The sequence below is a fragment of the Salminus brasiliensis genome, chromosome 11 (assembly GCF_030463535.1).
Source record: "Salminus brasiliensis chromosome 11, fSalBra1.hap2, whole genome shotgun sequence".
Classification (NCBI taxonomy): domain Eukaryota; kingdom Metazoa; phylum Chordata; class Actinopteri; order Characiformes; family Bryconidae; genus Salminus; species Salminus brasiliensis.
Genome location: NC_132888.1, coordinates 39,287,336 through 39,308,914, shown reverse-complemented (window position 1 = coordinate 39,308,914; position 21,579 = coordinate 39,287,336). Strand labels below are relative to the sequence as shown.

The 21,579-nt window shown below is 45.4% G+C and overlaps 1 protein-coding gene across 5 annotated transcripts in view; it reads left to right on the top strand.

Moving 5' to 3' along the window:
• lrfn1 (leucine rich repeat and fibronectin type III domain containing 1) overlaps positions 1-20,348 on the top strand; it is a 173,799-nt gene extending 153,451 nt beyond the window's left edge. For all 5 annotated transcript variants that reach the window (XM_072690826.1, XM_072690827.1, XM_072690829.1 and 2 more), the window contains 2 exons: positions 5,585-6,977; positions 15,796-20,348. In XM_072690826.1, the coding sequence (XP_072546927.1) occupies positions 5,605-6,977; positions 15,796-16,753 (2,331 nt within the window). In that variant the 5' untranslated portion in view covers positions 5,585-5,604 and the 3' untranslated portion in view covers positions 16,754-20,348. The remainder of the gene's footprint in view (positions 1-5,584; positions 6,978-15,795) is intronic.
• Positions 20,349-21,579: the final 1,231 nt, after the last annotated feature.

Below are 21,579 nucleotides of genomic sequence, written 5' to 3'. Positions count from 1 at the left end.
GTTAGTGTGTCTCTAGTATTAACAATAAACAGCTACTTTACATATAATGTACAGACAATACACACTATACAGCGAACAGTAGAGTACACAGTATACTCAGACTATACAGTGTGCTTTTACAGTGTTATTCACAGAATAGCAGTTTACAGCACTATACAGATTAAATATTGTGTAAATATTAAATGAGTAATGGTGCAGTAACTGTAGGATACTGTAGGAACTGTAGGGACTGAAGTGATAAGAATTTATCAGTAGTATCTATGGCCTGTAGCTAATGATGGTGATGGCTTGAGGGTAAAAGCTGTTCTTGTGCCTGACAATCTTAGTGAATTCTAGTGGTGTTACCTGTTGCACCATATATATATATATCTATATATATATATATATATATATATATATATATATATATATATACATACACTCATCTATATGGTGGGTTTCTTTTGAAATAGCCAAGGTACAAGGTGTTTCTATTAAAATCCACATATAATAATACATAATTGAAAGCCTACTACTGTGCCATTGCTGTAGTCAGGCATCGTGCTGGAGTCTCATAAATGGTGTGCAGTTTGAAAAGTTGAGAATGTGCAGTCACACCAAGATAGATGGTAATGATGCTTGGAGCTAGCGACGGGCAGCCAGCCAGCCACCGCAATGTCAGCTGGACAGCCGCTCAGAACCTAGGCAGCTAGTGGACATTTGAGTGATGCAATCTCAGGGTAACAGCCACTCGGATCGAGACGCTTTTTCGCTAGCGACGTCTCAGTGCAAGATAGAAAACATCTCCATTAACTTGATGTTAAGCTTGTGACGTCCATGACAACAAATAGCTCCGCAATCAGTATGCACGGTCGCGGGCACTCGCGCAGCTTTTAGCCATCTTTAAAAGCCTGGTTAAAGCACTTGTAAATATTCAATACCTACCTTATCTCCATCAAGACTGAAACCTCGACTTCTCCGGCAGCCTAACAGCATCTTAATACAATTCAAAGACCTACATTTTCAACGGAGTTGCCTTGGAAACTAAGTTTTCTCTCCTATTTTTTTTTTCTCTATTATTTTTCTTCTCATCTCCCGTTACCAGAACTGTAGGAAGATCAATAGCCGAAGTCTTCGGGGATGGAGGCAGGGAGTGTTCCAAAAAATGGGAAATGTAGGCCTAATGTGTTAAATTTACCTCATCGCAAATATTTCTGCACAATTTCTGGCAAAAATAAGGAAATGACAAAGATGAAAAAGACAAAAAGTGCAGTGTTTACGTGTTTAAAGGAATGGGGGACGGTATCAGCTAGCATTTAGTCAAGGACGCTTCGTTAGGATGCTTTCTAGATGCTTTCCTTGCAGCTAACCTTATTTTTAATCTTAACCCCTAGGTGTAATCCTAACGCTAACCCTAAAACTGTTGATGAGAAGATGCCAAATATGGCAATGTATTTCCCTGTTGAAAAAAAAACCCAACAGTCTGACCAGTTTAGCTCTGGACCAGCACAGGGTATGTTTATGTCTGTGGTGGTTTGATGGTTAAGCTTGTCTACCAGCATGACCAACCATGACCAAGCCAGTCAACCACCATGACCAAACTGATTAATCAGCATGACCACGGCGGTTGACTTTTAGGAATAAGCTGGTTGATCAATTAACCCACCATTATAGCGCCCCCTAGCACTTCGCAATGCCAGCCACCGCCTTTTCTTGAACTGCCATAGATGCAACATTGCCAGGCAGCCAACACACTCTGAAGAAAGTGCCTGTCTCAGCCCACATCGTTTAAGAGTGATGAGTGTAGAGAGCGCCATCTACCCACCTGGAGAGAGAACGGCCGGTTGTGCTCTCTCAGGCACCGGCTGCTGATGGCAAAGTAGCATATGGCTGGGGATTCAAACTCGTGACCCCCTGGGCCATAGTGGTAGCACAATAGACCACTTGGAGACCCACCTCGCCCATATATGTTTAATTGTAAAGGATTTCGAAAAAGTCATGTATTTGATTTGATATTAGCTCTTCTCAAGACAAGACCTTGCTCAGCTAATCCTCTATTCGCCGAATATCTTGTCAGCTTCTCCTGGGATTTGAGTCAATCCAGCACATCAGACGCCTCTTGCAAATATTCCCCGCCGCATCAGGAAAAGGTTATTGGACCTAAATGAAGTCAGTGGTGCATTGCTTATTGACAAAAACGTGCCATTTGCGGCATTGATATCTTCATCACACCTCCCGTCCGTTTGTGGGCCCGGGTTTGCTTTCGCGTGATAATTGGGCTAAATTGAACCGCAAAAGGAACATGTTAATTAGCATTTCCCAGCAGACCGAGAAAACAGCACAAGCCTCAGTTACTTTCCCAATAAATCACTGGTGCGAGGAATTAAAATGTCAAGCGAAAAAGGTGCAACACCTTGGACGCCTTCCCTACCCGCCTCCCTTTGCCCTTCCATGCATGCGTACGCTTAAATATGTACAGCACCCTTGTCCTTTGCCAGTATGTCCACAGCAGAGATTACGTTAAGGCCTTAGTGCACTACGTAAAATGGTTTCGTCCGTAGCGTTCGTCGCTCGCGTTCGTTGCTCGCATTCCCACTTTTTTTTTGTAATCCAGCTGTGCTCAAGACAGTCGCACAAGAAAGAGCATGATAGGACCATTATTGAATAATGGAGCCTGCTGTGTGTAAAGAGCCGTCTTTATTATCGCTCCCTCTCCCGGGGGTTAAAATGAAAGACCAAGGACGGTATATTTGTAGGGATCGCGCTCCGGAATTTATGAGTTGTGAATTTGCCTCTCATATCATCATCCATTCTGTTGTAGTTACCCTCGGCAGATAGGAGTGCCCTCAAGGTGCTTATCTTCAAGGGCATGGCAGGTAGTGCCAGCATTTCAAACAGGTTTGATTGAGAGGGGGAGGGTAGGAGGTGTCATGCCTGGGAAAAAAATAAATAAACAACTGTGGGAATACTTGTTGATTTGCATAGCAATGACAGTGTTGCAGGGCTTGACATTGCGTGGCCTGCGCTCTTGACTTCCTGTCATCATAAATAAAAGGCTGTAGAATATAAGCTTGCTTATTTATTTATGACTGTATTTGACAGTCTTCCTCTTACTGTCACACTGGCTTGGCAAGCTAGCATCAACCACGTAGTGCTCTGGAATCACTACGGAAAGAGTCCGCCGAACGTTACCGAAAGGTAACATGCACAGCAACCACGTACTAACACCTGAGCAACCACTTCTGAACACCATTCAGAGCAGGCCATGCTACCAGAACATACCACACATACCAGTGACCAACATCTTAGCAACCACCCCAAACACCACATAAACCAGCTGCCAACATCTTAGCAACCACACCCAATAACACATAAACCAGCTACCAACATCTTAGCAACCACCCCGAACACCACATAAACCAGCTACCAACATTTTTGCAACCACCCTGAATAACACATAAACCAGCTGCCAACATTTTTGTAACCTCCCCGAACACCACATAAACAGCCCAACATTGATGACTGCTGCTTCTGCTATATATATATATATATATAGCAGAAGCAGCAGTCATCAATGTTCCCAGCCGACCAAGAAGCAGAAGAAAAAGGGAGGCCTATTTGGTAGCAACCACATGTCCTAGAAAGGATATACTCACCTCTGAATCACATTTCTGTCGCATTGTCAAGCTGGGTGACAGGTTTTTCTTATCATTCACAATGGATACGGAATTTGTTGCCACGGTAGCGCTCGGCAGCACGGCTATGGCTTCGATTGCCGCGCGGATCACGATGAAGTGACTTGACAGGCCGTCTGCGCTTTGGAGCACATCTCGCTTCTTTAGTCAGCGGGCATTTAAATAATTCTCCTTAACACGCGGGTTAGCCGTTATCAGAGTGTGACTCAGTGCCTAATGACGGTAGGCCGTGTATCCTACCAGAGCTTCCGGAAGCCTACTTTACATCCGCCCTGGTTAAACACAAGCAATGGTGATGGCCAAGCAGTCGGCGACTGGGACTCGCCGTGGGAGGTGAGTCACCAGGTCTTGGTTGGTTACGGCCCATGTGGGCATCTTAAGAAACATAGCAGCAGCTGAAAGCCCTCTTAGAGTGAAAGGCATTAAAAAGGCCCTGATATGGCAGATATGGAGGTTCAGGTTCCTTTGAGGACCTTTTGTTATTGCAGCCAGGAACTCCATTCTCCACCCCCTCCTCCCTTAGCCCTGATGCTGCTGATGTATGCTCCTGCTGGAGAGAAATCAATACCGCTGAATGAGGATCAGACAGAGGGAACACGGCCCCCGACACGAGACCTACCAAACCATATCACGACCTGATGGAGCTGTGGCCCGGGCCATTTTGGGTATTTTATGTACCTTCGGGTTTATTGCTGCAATCTGTCGTACAATTAAGGTGCCTAATTGCCCGGTGCTTGCTGTCGGCCAGAATTGGACCAGGAACATAAAAACCCATTGCGCTCAAACGCTTGAACTTTAATAAGCACTTCTGAAGAGAGGACCTTATCTCCCCTTGGAAATCTTCACAGTGGGCTGAGGCAGGAGTCATGTACAGGGTAATGCTTCAGCTTCTGGTCTGGTCTTTTCTCAGCAACACCTCCTTTACTGGGTGCTGGAAAGAGAACACTTGGCTCCATCTCTGGAGCCTTTTCGTGATAGTAAACAAAGCACTTGAATACGCCCATTCGCATCATATCTGTCCACTTCAGCTGCAGTCCACAAAGCGGCGGGCCTAGTAGCCCAGAAGCCCAGAAGCCCAGCAGCTACGGCCTAATTATTGTGGTAGTTTGTTGGACATCCCTAAAAATCTGACAGCCCAGCCTTGGGCGATACAAATCTTAGGACAGGAGACCAATTAAACACTGACATAAACTGACATAAAGGTGGGGTGGTGATCATAATCCAACCTCACTAACGCTCTTACAATCAAATCCTCACAGCAATGCTTCTCCAAAATGTAGTAGAAAGTCTTCTTCCCTGCACAGTAGAGACAGTTACTCCAACAAAAGCCTTGATTTCAGAAGAAATTTAAAAAGAGAAATGAAGTGTCCCAATACTTTTGTCCATACAGTGTATCAACTTTCTAACTCCACCACAGTGGTAGAATGAGACTTTTGTTATTAGTGAAGCATGGGAAGCATGCTTTGTGAGGTTACTTAGCAATTCTTTAGCATTTCTTAGCATTTGAAGCTCAATCAAAGTCAACGAGCTTCTATTTTTTATTGTTGTCAATAATTTATCTTTGCATGAGCATGAGTTGCTACGTAGACCCAAATAAATGTTGCTGCTTGTCTTGTTGCTTGTGTCACTTTTGTGCCCCCCGGGAGTGTTACAGTATGAAAGTCCTGTCAACCTGGTGATAATTCACTCGATAAGATCTGAAAACAAAGCAAACGCAGAGAAACAAAACCTCCAGGTCCAATATCGAAACAGCACGAGCAATCTGGAAGTTGATTATCATGTCAAAACAATGGAGAACTCAGCTTTCTTATCTCCTGAAATGTTGCTATTTGGAGATCACGGAGCGCTGAGCAAATTTGCATGCTTTCATGAAAGTTCTGATGAGTGTCTCTGTTTGCTGTTCTCCACAGGACCAGGAAGCTGATAAACCATGGAGCGCTTCGTTTTGTACGTAATGCTGTTGGGGGTTTTGGTGCGGGGGCAACACTGCCCGGGGCGTTGTATCTGCCAGACAATTTCCCCGACCCTGACCCTGCTATGCGCCAAGACCGGCCTCCTATTCGTGCCCCCGACGATTGACCGCAAAACCGTGGAGCTGAGGCTGACGGACAACTTCATCACGGCCGTCCGCCGGAAGGACTTCTACAACATGACGAGCTTGGTTCACCTGACGTTGTCCCGGAATACCATCAGCCAGATCGCCCCGCACGCCTTTGTGGGACTCCGGGCGTTGAGGGCACTTCACATGGACGGTAACCGACTGACCGAGATAAGGAACGACCAGCTGAAGGGTTTGATCAACTTGCGACATCTCATCCTGGGCAACAACCAGATCCACCAAATTGACCCGTCCTCTTTTGATGAGTTTGTGTCCACTATCGAGGACTTGGATTTGTCTTATAACAACCTGAGGACGTTGCCTTGGGAGGCTATTGCCAGGATGACCAACATAAACACTCTGACTCTGGATCACAATCTTATTGACCACATAGGAGCAGGAACGTTTACCCTCTTGACCAAGCTGGTTCGCTTGGACATGACCTCGAACCGCTTGCAGAAACTGCCCCCGGACAGCCTCTTTCAGCATGCCCAGGTGCTGTCGGACCCCAAAGGTTCGTCCAGTTCCTCCCGGCTGACTGTGAGTTTTGGCGGGAACCCACTTCACTGCAACTGCGAGTTGCTGTGGTTGCGCAGGCTTACGCGAGAGGACGACTTGGAGACTTGCGCCTCACCTGACCACCTGATGGACAAGTACTTCTGGTCCATTCAGGAGGAGGAGTTTATCTGTGAGCCCCCGCTCATTATCAAGCACCATTCCACCAAGCCTTATGTGATGGAGGGGCAAGGCGTCACCCTCAAGTGTAAGGCCATGGGAGACCCGGACCCTGCCATTCACTGGCGCTTCCCTGATGGCAAGCTGGTGCACAATAACTCGCGAACCATCTTGTATGACAACGGCACTCTGGACATCCTGATCACCACCCTGAAAGACAGCGGGGCGTTCAACTGCGTCGCCTCCAATGCTGCCGGCATCGCCACGGCGGCCGTGGACATCAACATGATCCCGCTGCCGTTGTTCGTCAACAACACCGGTCACATGAGGGAGGCGGACCCTGGCCTCTCTGACATAACCACTTCCACCAAATCTGGCAACAATGACACCAAGCAGGACAAGAGGGTGGTGGTGGATGAGCTGACCTCCAACTCGGCCATGATCCATTGGCCGTCTGAGCGACACATCCCTGGGATCAGGATGTACCAGATTCAGTACAACAGCACCATGGACGACACGTTGGTTTACAGGTAAGGAACCACTCTGTATGTCATAGGGTTGAAACATCCCAACGTGGGGCCTGTATGGTTAGTCCTTGGATTCGTCCATGGGTTCCAATGTTGGCCCACCAGTAACGGGACCAGGAGGGGGGGGTAAACTTGAGTCCATCTGGGTTGTACATTGCACACAGGGTCTAGATGGGACCCAAGTGATATTAGGGTGGGCTGTAAAGATTGCCCATGCCCTCCTGGAACCCATGTTCCACCCATGTCAGCCTTGATCCCTGAAGAGATGAGCTTCTTCTTGGGTCAAACGAAGACCTGCAGTGGGTAGGACCACTGGTGACCAATGATCTGAACGTTATTAGAGATGCATTGCCAGTCAGATGCTACCTCCAGGTCTGCCTACAGTTGAGATGTTTATATGTGAGATAGTAGAGTACTACAGTAGAGGGGGATAACACATTGCTCTCATACCAACAAGGGAAAGACCTCCGATTTACAGGAGCCATAAAAGGCATTCATGATTCAGCAAAAAGCACTGTATTTCACTCCCCATTCTCGAAGGGACGCCGAAAGCAGCACTCCTATCGCTACACATGCTGCATTATGCAGCTTAGCACCCAAGTTCCCCGTCCAATCACCGAGGAGTAAAACACTGCTGACATTTATTACCTCTCGGAGAGCTTTCCGCTGCAGACTAAAACCCTCGGAATAATTTCAGATACCGTGCATCTGGCAAGAGCTGCTCCCAGCTGCTAATCACAAATCCTCCGGCTCATGAGCTGCTCAGACATGCACAAGCATTCGATCGGATTTAGATCGGACATTAGCTCTTTATTATTATTACAAAGATTAGCAGAGCTTGGATTTGCGGACCCGTTCCTAATGCGGAGTCCAGCCGAAACATGTAACGTATGATGTTGCTTTTTGCTTTTCAAGGACAAACATCAGTGGTTTTGGAGAAGGCAGAGACATGAAAAGCACTAAGCCGAATCGCCTCTGGTGTATTGGAACAATTTTCCGCTAAATGGCTTTGCAGGGTGGAGGCATTGTACAGCGTCAGTGAAAACTGAGAAACTGAGTGAATTGCAATTGAATCCACATGCTGCTTATAAACCAACACAAACTGGGGGCCTCAAAAGGCCACAGTCATAAAACCGCTGACAAACACCAGTCTGGAAGAGTGGAATTCACAATGCAGGAGCAAGAGCCATTGAAAGTGAAGTGAGCAGTAGTTGCACATGACGATGCCGGGGCAAATTTATTACAGCGGTTTATTTTGAAAGCCTTGGTAAAAAAAAAAAAAAACAGCTTGATACTGTGAGCAGGCAGCATGTACCGTCAGCCACCAGCAGGGGGCCCGGCCAGCAAAGTATGAAAGCTGGTGGGGTTGGAGCAAAGAACTCCAAGGCCCAGAATCCCCAGCGGTAATCAACGCTGACCAGACCCACCTGTGTGGCACGGTATAAATACACCCAGCCAAACACACTTCCCCGTCGCACCTTTGTAGAGGGGCGAACGGTAACAGTGGGGTTAAGTTGTGAACAGCGAAAAGCTGAAGTTAAAAGAGAAAAGCATTTGAGTTGCTGTCTTTTGTTTGAGTAAACATCGCTCCTGGTTTTTCCTTCGTTTGTTCGTTTTCCCGCCGTTTTCTATGTTGCTTATGATCAGTGTTTATACTGCCACCCCTCGCAGCTGTGGTGGCACAGTGGAAGTACACTTCACTTGGAGTTCAAGCCCAACAGTCACCAAGCACACCCCATAAGAGGGGCAGTTTCATTTAATAATAATAAATCAAAAAGTTTAAACTGCACTTGAGTCCAAACCCCACACCACTGGGGACGCCAGCATACCTTACACCAGTACGTTATGGAGTCGTTCTGAGGAGTGGGTGCCTGTTGTAAAGACGATAAAAGACCCAGTTTACACCTGGTCAGTTCTTGCGTCTTGAGAATCAGGATTTTTATCTGGATCAGGCCAGGCCACAAACACCATGCCAAGCTGTAAACACACCCGAGATTCATTTAAACTAGATCAACTAGAGCCCACTCCACCATGTTTACACCTGGATAATAAATCCGGATTATATCTGGATCAGGCCAAACCACATAAAACTGCAAGTGTGAACAATGCACCCAAGCCTCATTTAAACCAGATCCAAATCTGATCACTCGAACCACTTCAGGAGGTGGTCTGACATGCTTTTGAGCCACATGTTGTAGCGGTGGAAACTTCTATCTTCACAATACCCATTCCATGACCAAAACCCTTCCCAGTACAACCCAAACTCCAGTAATTATTGTCCTGCAACCAGCACATTTGCATATTGCGTCCCACACAGCAATCGGATTTCAGTCTGACTGAACTGAGCCACATTTGACTACCAAGTAAAAACACATGTGGCTACAATTTTTACCAGGATACAGTCCAGATTCTGACTACCGTTCAATTAAAATTCAAATATTAAATAATTTAAATAATGTTCAAAAACAAGAGTTTTTTTTTTTGTTTGTTTTTGTTTTTACATTTTTCATACTTTTAATAGTCTTCCTAAATGTGATGTCAATTAATAGGGACGTGCCAAAATTCTGATATATATATATATATATATATATATTTTTAAACGTATTTAGCGTTGCAGTATATAAATTTTTTTTTGATTATATAAAAATTATAATATAAATTATTATATAAATACATAAATAAATACATTTTAAAAATATACAATATAATAATAATAATAATAATATTCGGTCTTGGGGCCCCAAATACTAAAAGAATCCCTCTACCCGTCCAAGCCAGTTGTTAAAAGGAAGCCGTGTGTGAAGCTGTTCAATCTGATAAACTGACATTTCGTAGTCGTTATCCTGACTGATGAAGTTTGCTGCATGCCCCCTCTATCACCAAATGCATCTTGCATCCTTGATTGGTCACCTGTGGAGCGTAATAATTAGGTCCCGGATTGAATTGACTGGTTGCAGTTGCAGCATATGGATGAGGTGCAGCAGCATTAGCACGGGCAGATGCAGTCTGAATAAAGATGCTAACATCATTGACTTTTGTGAAAGGGGTGGTCAGCTGGGGCTCGGCCCTATTTCATAAATATCAACGCAGGCGAAACCATTTTATACAAGATTTTATACAAAAATGACCATATCCGTAATATAATATGCAAGTTAGCATCTGTGTGGGATCACTTCCCTCCAAAAAGAACGTCATTTGTGGGTCATTTGTATGGTCAATGGTTTGGATATACACATGTATGTGGCTCGTTCTAGAATTAGGGGTACACTTCTTGCTACCAGGGGTGTCACTGCATATCCAACGGCCTTGTAGAATTAGCAGCGAGACTGCAAACAAGTGGACAGACTTGCCTATGAGGCCTGCTGGAGCTGCATAGCACGGGTCTGTCTAGCTGTTGTTGCTGCTAGCTCCTTTTGCAATATCCTCAAATGTCAGAGGAAGGCAGGGAAAGTGTGTATGTGGGGGTGGTCTTGTCGGAAGCTTGTGTAAGAGGCCGTGTTAATCACGAGGATCTAGATGTTGGCAGCGCCGCAGTGTTAGAGGGTGTGCGAACATGGAAGAGAGCGTTTATTGAAAATCCCATGTAGGAGGCCGCTAATACAGTAAAAGGGGTGGGGGGCATGGGTAGTTTGCAAGATTAGCATATAAAAGGAGATGGGTTTGTTAATATGCTTAAATACCTTGTAAGCACGCCCAGATGTTTGTCATGAAGGCTTTTTTTCTCCGGTGAAAATCGCCAGTGTTAAATGAACAACTACGGTGCGTCAGCATGTCCTAGAAACCACGGTGTGCCTCAAAGTCAAGTCAGGTTTATTTATATAGCTCTTTGAACAGCGAATGCTGTCCCAGGCCGGATTTACAGAGATCCGGGTCTGAGCCTCTAGTGAGGAAGCTAGAGGAAGGACTTCCTTAAGGCGAAGGGAAGGAGCCTTCAGAGGAACCAAGAGGACTCCTTGGGGTTCGATCAGTGATCAGTGGGATTAGTGAAGTGGAGCATGCTGGTAAGGTTTTCCGGGCCTGGCTGGAAAAAGGTTCATAACACTGAAGTTGCTTTGGAGGGCATGCCAGTCAACGTCGATCTTAACTGCCTATAGGTAAAATGGAAAAGCCAGGCGGAAGCACAGACATGAACCTTCCCTGGGATATCAGTGCCTTATTCGTCTCACCGTCAGCAAACCTGGGTCACCAAAAGTTTGACTAAACAAGTCAATTTCAGTAAGTTTTCAGCCTAGATGTCAAGGTGAGAACTTCCAAAAGCTGGGAAGTTAATAATAGGCATGTGCTCGGGGTGGCTGCCCACCTTAATCTCACTTGGGTCCAATCTAGACCCCGTTTGCAGGGTACAACCTAAATGGGGCCCATGTTTAACCCCTCCTGGTCACATCACTGACCCTGGTAGGCATCCATATGTTGGCCAACGTGGAACCCCAGGTCACAACTTTCTGGTTTCCAGTTGGGCGACCCACACAGGCCCCACATTGGCATGTTGCTGGGCAAGTAGGTGATGAGGTTACTCAGGTACTGAGGGGCAAGGCCTGTAGAGCTATGTAGGTCAACTGCAGAATTTAACTGCTAGCTAATGTAGAGTTTATAGACGTGGGGTGATATGGTTTCCTAGTTCTTCTTCTTGGGCTTTTGGACCAAGCAGGAGAACTTGAGCAGCAGGAGGAGGAAGTCATTTGTCTTAGTCCACCCAGCTGGACGCATTAGACGCTCAACTTCCATTACGCGAATGGGGCAATCTGAATGGCTCTCCATCTCACAAGCTTGAATAGGGTTTCAAACATCACCCAAGTCCTCTCTAGAACAGATCTACGTCAGTGAAAAATGCTGGCTCTCCATTTAGTGAGAAAAAAAAAGGCCAGAATGGAAGCATTTGCAGCAGCCGAACCGCCCTCACAGCCATTAGCATTCAGCACAGCTGCTTTCAAAGGCACCATTAAGGAATGCATCTGGGGAAGTATGGCGAAAGCGCTGTAGGAGATGTCGAAACTTCAAAGATTCCAGTGGTGTGAAATCAGGCCTGTAAGTATAGGAGGATCAGGCGCGGCACCAGGCAAGCGGCCTACATACTGTCCAAAGCTCAGGAGAGCGAGAGGGAGGCTGCATTTCTAATTGAGGGGGGGGGGATTGTCGTTTCCCCCATGTGGTGTATTTCTACGTAATTACAGGGTTCCTTCTACAGAAACTGACCCTGGTGGGCATCCAAATGTGGGGCCATTGTGGAACCTGTGGACAAAACTTTCTGCTTCCTAGTTGGGCTACCCATACAGGCATGGGCATGTTAGCTGGGCAAGTAGGTGTGACCTACTTAGTTCAAAAAAGGAGATGAGGTTACTCTGGTACTGGGGGGCAAGGCCTGTAGGGCTGTGTAGGTCAACAGCAGAACCTTATTAATGCACAGTTCTGCAAAGTACGTGTAGGGCGATGTGCAGCAAAATGGTCCCCAAAGAAAACGTCAATATCGTTGACCAACGTTGCGTTCCAAACTCCGAGGACTACATGTGTAGGTTCACTCGTGGGTTTGGATAGTACATAAAATGGCTATCTAGGAACAAGTAGTTACATTTGAATAGTGGAGCAAGGTTTTCTAGCCTGTGGGGGGCAGCCATTCGACACCCAGTCAACGTTAGCATTAAACAAGACTGGAGGGCGGTTCAGCTCTGTATTTGAGAATGTAGGTAGAATGTAGGTACATCCGAGTGTAAACTGCGCCTCCAGCAGGCCTCGTCATAACAGTCTCTAGGAAAAATGGAAAAGCCAGGCGGAAGCACAGACATGAACGTTTGCCCGAGATATCAATGCCTTATTCGTCTCGACCTGAGTCACCAAAACAGTCAAGTCAATTTCAGTAAGTTGTCGGCCTAGACTTCAGGATGAAGACTGAAGTCTGAGTCCCAATCAATGACTGGAAGAAGATTTAAGACTGATGAGGGGAGAGAGCGCCATCTACCCACCCAGAGAGGGCATGACCAATTGTGCTCTCTCTGGTTCCGGCTGCTGATGGCAAAGCTTCGCCATGGCTTGGGATTCAAACTTTAGACTACAGGGCCATAGTGGTATGGAATTGGACCACTGAGCCACTCTGAGACCCTTTCTGGGACTATTTTGTCCTCAATGTATGCCTCCACCATGAATATTTTGGTCCTCAATTGGTGGCATATGACACAAGCTTTATTTAAAAACTAGTGTCTCAGGAATTGGGCATTGCATGTTGTCTTGTTGTCCAGTGTGAACAATTCTGACTGAGTGGGTTACTTCAGAACGAAGCTTTTCACACCAAACCAACTAGGAATGACTTTACACCTTTATATATATATAATATTTCATTGTGAGAAGTTGCTAACTTATATCCTTTAACTTAGACTAAACCTAACCCACTGGGCCAAGGCCGTTAAGCAACTGCCTGCAACAAAGGCCGCCGTTGTGAGAAGCATCAACAGCATCTTAACTTGTGACAGTTTGCGTTCGGTTCTGTTCCCGTGGCATTTCACAGCTCGGAAGGGGGAAAATAATTCAGCTAAAAGAATCTTAAATTTTAACATTGCTCCAGGCATGTTTCACTTCTCTCCTGTGGAGGTATCGTACCCGCACCGTTGTTCCTGCCAACGGGACGTGTTCCTTAGTCCTTGAGAACAGCAGCTCTGTTCAAGCTCCCTCTGGCGTCAGCCTCTGACCTCTGATCATGAGGACATCGCTCACCCTGATGTGGTCATTCCGCAGCATGACCTGGTTGACCTCTTCTGTAGAGATTCACACATCATCGGCTTCTGAGAGTTGAAGCTTGCTGTCACATATTTTCTAGTCAGGAGCTGGGAGCTGTAGCCCATTTGGATCAGATCAGAGGTCCCACATTCCATATTTATTTCATTATGCACTAATAATATTTCTATTTCTAATGTAGAGGAGTGTTTATGGGGGGGGTTATGGACTAATCTCCTATTCTAGTGTATGAGTGTTTATTGAGGTGTTTATGGACTAATATCTCATTCTAGTGTATAGGAGTGTTTATTGAGGGTGTTTATAGACTAATCTCTTATTCTACAGTAGAGGAGTGTTTATTGAGGTGTTTATGGGCTAATATCTCGTATTCTAATGTAAAGGAGTGTTTATTGAGGTGTTTATGGCCTAATATCTCGTATTCTAATGTAAAGGAGTGTTTATTGAGGTGTTTATGGCCTAATATCTCCTTGTGTATAGGAGTGTTTATTGAGGTGTTTGCAGACTAATATCTCCTTGTGTATAGGAGTGTTTATCAAGGGTGTTTATAGACTAGTATCTCCTATTCTAGTGTATAGGAGTGTTTATCGAGTGTGTTTATGGGATATATCCTATTCTAGTGTATAGGAGTGTTTATCGAGTGTGTTTATGGGATATATCCTATTCTAGTGTATAGGAGTGTTTATCGAGTGTGTTTATGGGATATATCCTATTCTAGTGTATAGGAGTGTTTATTGAGGGTGTTTATAGACTAATCTCCTATTCTAGTGTATAGGAGTGTTTATTGAGGTGTGTGTGGAGTAATATCTCCTATTCTAGTGTATAGGAATGTTTATTGAGGTGTCTATGGGCTAATATCTCCTATTCTAGTGTATAGGAGTGTTTATTGAGGTGTGTATAGACTAATATCTCCTATTCTAGTGTATAGGAGTGTTTATTGAGGTGTGTGTATAGACTAATATCTCCTATTCTAGTGTATAGGAGTGTTTATTAAGGTGTTTATGGGCTAATATCTCTTATTCTAGTGTATAGGAGTGTTTATCGAGTGTGTTTATGGGATATATCCTATTCTAGTGTATAGGAGTGTTTATTGAGGTGTGTGTGTGTGGAGTAATATCTCCTATTCTAGTGTATAGGAGTGTTTATTAAGGTGTTTATGGGCTAATATCTCTTATTCTAGTGTATAGGAGTGTTTATCGAGTGTGTTTATGGGATATATCCTATTCTAGTGTATAGGAGTGTTTATTGAGGGTGTTTAAAGACTAATATCTCCTATTCTAGTGTATAGGAGTGTTTATTGAGGTGTGTATAGACTAATATCTCCTATTCTAGTGTAAAGGAGTGTTTATTGAAGTGTATAAGAGTAAATGGAGTGTCTTCTTTGCTTTTTCAAGTGATGTTGAGATTATTCTTGGACTAATAATTAGTATTTTTGTGTATTAGAGTGTTTACTGAGGTTGTTTCTGGTTTTAATGTCTAAAGTTCACTGAATTGCCTCCTTAGCTGGGATAAGACCTGAAAGGTTACTCATCAGGAACATTGAAGAAAATCAGAAGGTGCTGTTTTCATTATTCAACAGCGTTTTTTTTTTTGCTGCAGTGCTAAAATAGCCTGTAAAGTTCAGCACTCGAAGCGCTGAAGGCCGAACTGTATCAGACCATAATCACACTTAAACACTGAAGCTCAGGCTGAAGGATTAGAAGACTCAGCTTAGGGCCCAAACAGAAGCCAACAACAGGTGTGTTTCTCCATGGCTGTCAGTCGGCCTGTCTGTTCTCTCTTTCCCTCTTCCTTCATCTCCCTCTTCTCTGTATTGATATCATTGATCTCTCTCTCTCTCTCTGTCTGTCTGTATCTCTCTACCCTCTTCACATATACTGTCTTATCCTTCACTATCTGTTTCTCTTTCCCTTTATTCGATCCTCTCTTTCATCTCATATGTCTGTCTACCTACCTACCTGTCTGTCTGTTTATCTACCAATTTGTCTAGCTACCTATGTGTCTGTCTGTCTGTCTATCTATCTATCGAACTGTCTGTCTCTCTGACTATCTATTCCTTATATTTTCTTTCTCTCTCTCTCTCTCTCTCTCTCTCTCTCAGGATGATCCCATCGGAGAGCAAGACCTTCAGGATAAGTGACCTCGCAGCCGGTCGTGAGTACGAGCTGTGTGTGCTGGCTGTCTATGACGACGGCATCACCTCTCTGACGGCCACGCGAGTGGTGGGCTGCGTCCACTTCCGTACGGCCCCCGAAGCCGGCCAGTGCCGCTTCGTCCACAGCCAGTTCCTGGGCGGCACCATGATCATCATCATCGGCGGAGTCATCGTAGCCTCGGTCTTGGTCTTCATTGTCATTCTTATGATCCGCTACAAAGCCTACGATAGCTCCAAGGCCAAGGCTAGCGGTACTGCAGGTGCCAACGGTGGCAGTAGCGGTAGTGCTAACATCATTGGCCACTCGCAGACCAACGGAAACCGCACTGGCCGTTCTGGGTCGAAGCAGCAGCAGTCGCAGGGGGGCGAGGAGCGGACCCGCAGAAGGGAGTCCCAGGCTGGGACGGACTGCAAGGCCCTGGTGCTTCTTAGCCTGGAAAACGAAACCCAAGAGGAGCTCAAGGTGCAGCTGCCTCTGCTGAGCCCGGAAGCACCCGCCACATCCGGGTCTGCACCCGCCCCGTTACCGCCGGCGTCCCGCCGGGCAAGCTTGGGCAACCCCCCTTCTGAGGACACTCAAACGGACAGCAGCCTGACAGGCTCCACCATGTCCCTGTGCCTGATTGGCTCCAAGGTGGGCGAGGACATGCCCCCGCCACGGCCCCGGGACAGCCGGAAGGGGGCGCTGGGCGGTATAGGGCTGCTGCCGGGCGAGCTGGCTAGGACCAGGCACCGCTTCTCATTCGATGGCGATTACGCCCTGTTCCAGAGCCACAGCTACCCCCGGCGGGCGCGGACCCGCAGGCACAAGTCCAGCTCTAACCTGAACACTGAGGCCTCGCCACCCACCAGCCGCAGGGTCACTTTCAGCAGCACCGAGTGGATGCTGGAGAGCACCGTGTGAACAAAAGGGGGGGACATGGGACACACATGCACGTCTAACCCACAGTGATGCACACAAGCACACACTTCCGGACAGCAAAACACCTACATTTACACACACACAGGATTCACACACACTTGGGCTGGCCCGAGCATTTTATAGGCTTTGAATAGCGGTAATTCCGAGCGAGGCCCTGAATTCTCGCTGCTGTTACATCAAAATTTCCTATTGACGAACTTGGGTACCTACAGTTATCCATCATCCATATATTTACATACAGTCATATCAGAATATAATGACCACCCTCGGTTTGTAATGAACTCCACTATATGAGCTTCAGTCTCTGACCTTACCTTAATCTACAAGCTGGACCAACAAAGGCAGTGAGTGGACACAGTGTTTAAACACACCAGCAACACTGCTGTGTCTGATCTACACCCAAGTACTGCAGTCTGCTCTGTCTGGTGGTCAGTCCTGTAGGGTCCTGACCACTGAAGAACAAACAGGGTGAAAAGAGGCGAACTAACAGCATGCAGAGATACAGATGGTCCAGACTTCAGTCTGGAATTCTAGAACATCACAGTGCTCCTATGTGATGTTAAGTGGAGCTGATATAGTGGGCCGGGTTGGTGGGCCAGGGGTGGTCATAATATTCTGGCAGGTTTTCTACTTCAGGTAAAAAGGAAAGACTGCCAAGAAAAGTGAGCAACAGACATCAATTACAAGACTGGAAACAGCAGGAAAGGAAGGGAGTACAAATTAAACACAGGTGGAAACAAGAATGAAAGGCAGGGCTTGAGGAAAAAAATGGGAGAAAATGACAAAACCGGTCATTGCTGTTTTGATTCCTGAATTGTGGGGGGTTCCGAAATGGGTTTTAATAATATATTTAAGCAATATATCGTCCAAGTATGAGAGTCCTCATGATGCTAAACATGGCGTCAATTTATGGACAGTAAGTCCCGCCTCGCAACAAAAGGAGCCTATCAGCTTGCTTGTATGCTTGTAAGTGCTAATGATGTGCTAATGGAGAAAGTCTACAAATCAGGCTTTTGGCCCGTTATTGGACCGAACGCTACAAACTACTATACGATTTTTGGCAGATTTGATCAGTTACTTAGAATACGGTGATTAAACGGTACTCTGACTTCTGTTTCCAGTATTCTGGCCTCTCCATGTTCATACAGATTGGAAATGAATGCAAAGATAGCCACCGAATGAGCAGACTTGCCTATAAGGACTTAAGGTTCAGCTCAGCCTTTTCCAACCCCAACGCCTCAGCGGAGTGATCCAGGTTTAGCGTGAAAAATCTGTGCTGCTGGAACGCTTCTCAACCAATCGGATCGCGAGATCGGAGCTAACTGTTCTGTATAGAATCTGATAAAATCTTAGCTTGTCCATTATTGGTTCATTAGGGAGTAACGGCTAATAGACAGCACTATAAAGGGTTACCAATATTCCAATGCTAAAATGGTTCGGGCCAGCGTTAGCACACACACCTACAGATGCACACACACACACAACTTTACACAACTTTAACAAACTTACACTCATACACACATGCATAGTGGCTATCAGTGGTGAACTACTAGAGCTAGGCCTTCAGTTCCAGCTTTCAATGTCAAGGAAAGCGGAAATACGACAATGCTAATTCCTGCTAATTCATGCTAGCTCCCAGTAGAATAATAGCCTTTAAACTGGGAACCCTGAATGGGTCACTGGTTGGGTTACTTACGTTCTGGAAAGCAGGAAAACCCAATTATCAACCCTTTTGATGGTTGGTCAAAGGCATCTAGTTGCCGGGACACAACCTATCTGTCGTCTAGGTTATCCCTATGCCAGATCTGCTATGATTGGTTGAGGGGGGACTTGAATTTAAGGGACAAAAATACAGCACAGATGTTTATTCAGAGGGGCTTAGGACAAAAAAAAAAAGCCTCCCTCTGGCCCCACATTGAAGCCAGGCCCTACTTAATTGGACGATACCTTAACCCAGCTGTTCCTGGTGTGGGGAGGACCATTCTGATTGGACAATTGTCTTGACATATTTGACTTACCAGAGATCTGGACAATTTTCCAGACTGCCAAACTTAACATATTTTAGGCATCACTACCCTACCTAGAAGGTCCCGGGGACAGTTGATGTACGTCCGTAAATAAAGCCCAGAATGCCGCATCAAAAAAGCCAGATATTTGAATGAGGGCAGCTGAGCCAGGCCATGCCCTCCGTTGACCACAAGCGCAGAGTTGAGGGGTGGGGATTCTGATTGGAAAATTGTCCAGATTTGAGTTTCCAGGACAGTCGATGCAATCCCCCCGAAAGGCATGGATGTGGGTACGAAGGGACCAAAGCCTGCCCATGTCCCCCGGTTGACGGCAGGCCTGTGTAGCGGGCCTCGGATTGTCCCTGAACCCGGCCTAGAAGGTTCTAACGGTTCCCCACTGGTGGCCACTGGCGGCTCTCACAAACACACACATATACACAGATCTCTCTCAAACCGTATGTCTTCGTCCAGGTTCTGTTCATGTCCAGTGGCTACGTTCGGCCTCCTCCTGCTTTCAGAGTCAGAGAGCGAGATTGAGAGAGAGACATAGAGATATAGTGAAAGAGAGAAAGAGAGAGAGGGGGCGTGGCCATGTCCTTTCCTGTAATGCAGCGGTGCCTTATTTCTGAACATGTACCAATGGAGGATGCTGCTAGGTGTTATCTCATACATACCGTATCCTTGTCTCTGGTCATGGGGTCAGGTCATGCCCTCCGCTGTGGGAATCCGTGACGTTTTGTTTGATTGATTGTTTGTTTGTTTGTTTGTTTTTAAGGGTCATTTTATAAGTGATGCCAAGGTGGTGAGAGGCCGGTGGATATGTGACTGTTTTTCTTTTGTTTTTCCTTTTTTTTGGAATATTTCATAAAGCGAAACAAGATGACAAACGCAAACGGCGCTAACGATGGACAGCGAATGTGTTCATGTGTGTGTGCGCGTGCCGACTACTTTCAAAGACTTTTTGCACAGAAGACACGAGATACATGCGTACGGATGAACTACGAAGAGATTCCGTCCGTACGGCAACTTACGAACAAAAGACACCCAAATAGATCTATACAAGTACCGATCGCTTAGCTAAGAGCTAACGAAGAGAGAGCGGAAGGGAATTCCGCGGACCCCTCTTAGCCCGGAATGGACCGACTGCTCAGATGTATCATTCCTCAAGACTGTACCATAGTGATCGGTATTGTATCTGGCTGGTCTAGATAAAAAAATAAATAATAATAACAAAAAAAAAACACTAACGGAAACGGAACAACGAACAAACGGACAAAAAAAAAACAAACCCAAAAAAGACGACAAACCGCAGCAGCCAAAACGGGATGATACAAAAAAAAAAGACATATATAAATATATTACAAAACTATTGGTGTATGTGTTCGAAATATGTAAGTCATAAGTGACATGACTTTTTACAAGGCGCTCTGGACGATGGCCGCAAGTTTTTACATTAAAAATCTGGGTCATCGCATCTCCTCCTCCTCCTACTTACCCCAACCCCACCCCCTCCTCCCGGGTTTAGTATATTAAAGTTTGGACCACTTATCCCTCATGGAAGGGGATTAAAGTTTTTTTCTCTGTGTGTTGGTTGACTGGAAGTCTTCTGTGTGTCTTTTTCTCCGTCTTCCGTCCAGGCATGATCTTGTATTCCCATCGCAGGCAACTCCCGTCGTTTTCACCATTATTTCCTTAATCCTGTGGGATTTGGTTGGTATTAAAGTGATTTGACTGAGAGGAATTGACTGAACAAAAGAAAAATATTAATGTGTACTGTAGAATTAGCCAAAATAGTAAACAAAAAAAAAAAGGCTAACTAGCATCAATGCTAGCAGTAAGGACATTCTAATAATTAGCTTTTCTTCTTATCGGGATCTTCAAGATGTTTAGAAGATGCTAAGACCTGCTGGACTGGGATATTCCAAACAGGGTTGAGTTATGAAAAGACTGGAATAGCAAAACTGGGTGAGGCCGACGTGGCAGCAATGCTAACGCCGCCATAGCGATGCTAACACTGTGGTTTTGATGCTGGGCGATGCCGTCTGGTAGTGATACTAAAGCTGCAGTATTGATGCTAATGCCACTAAAGTGATGGCACTAATGGCACAATAGCAATTCTAATAGCACGATAGTGATGCTAATGCTGCAGGAGCAATTCTGGGCAGGGCTAATGCTGCGGTAGCGATGTTGAGTTGATATGCTATTGCTACAGACACTGACATATGTATATATACCCAACATACAACTACAACTATACTACAACTATATATGGCTAATTTGGCCTAGGAAAGTTAGCCAAATTCAAATATTAGCCATATTAGCTTTGTCAGTTTAGCATTTTCCAACATTGAATCTTCAATATTGAAGTAAACTTGCCTTTGACCAATGACAGTCTACAAACCCTTGTGTTATGTAACAGAGCATAGTTAGCATAGAATTAACCAAAATACTCAAAAAGTGGCTAACTAGCATAGGTACTAAAAAAAAACACACGTGATAAGTGTATGTAAACTTCTGACCACAACTGTATATGGCTAATTAGCCCTAAGAAAGGAGAGCTCTCCTTTCTTAGGTCGATTTAGCCATATTAGCCTTTTTTTTTTTAGCATTTTAGCAGTTTAGCATTATCCAACATCGCATCTGGGTAAATATATAGACAGCTGGAATGAGTAACAGGGTTGAGTTAGCATAGAATTAGCCAAAATACTCAAAACATGGGTAACTAGCATCAATGCTAACGGCATGAGGAGAGTAAGGACATTCTAATAACTTGCTTTTCTTCTTATCGGGATCGTCAAGATG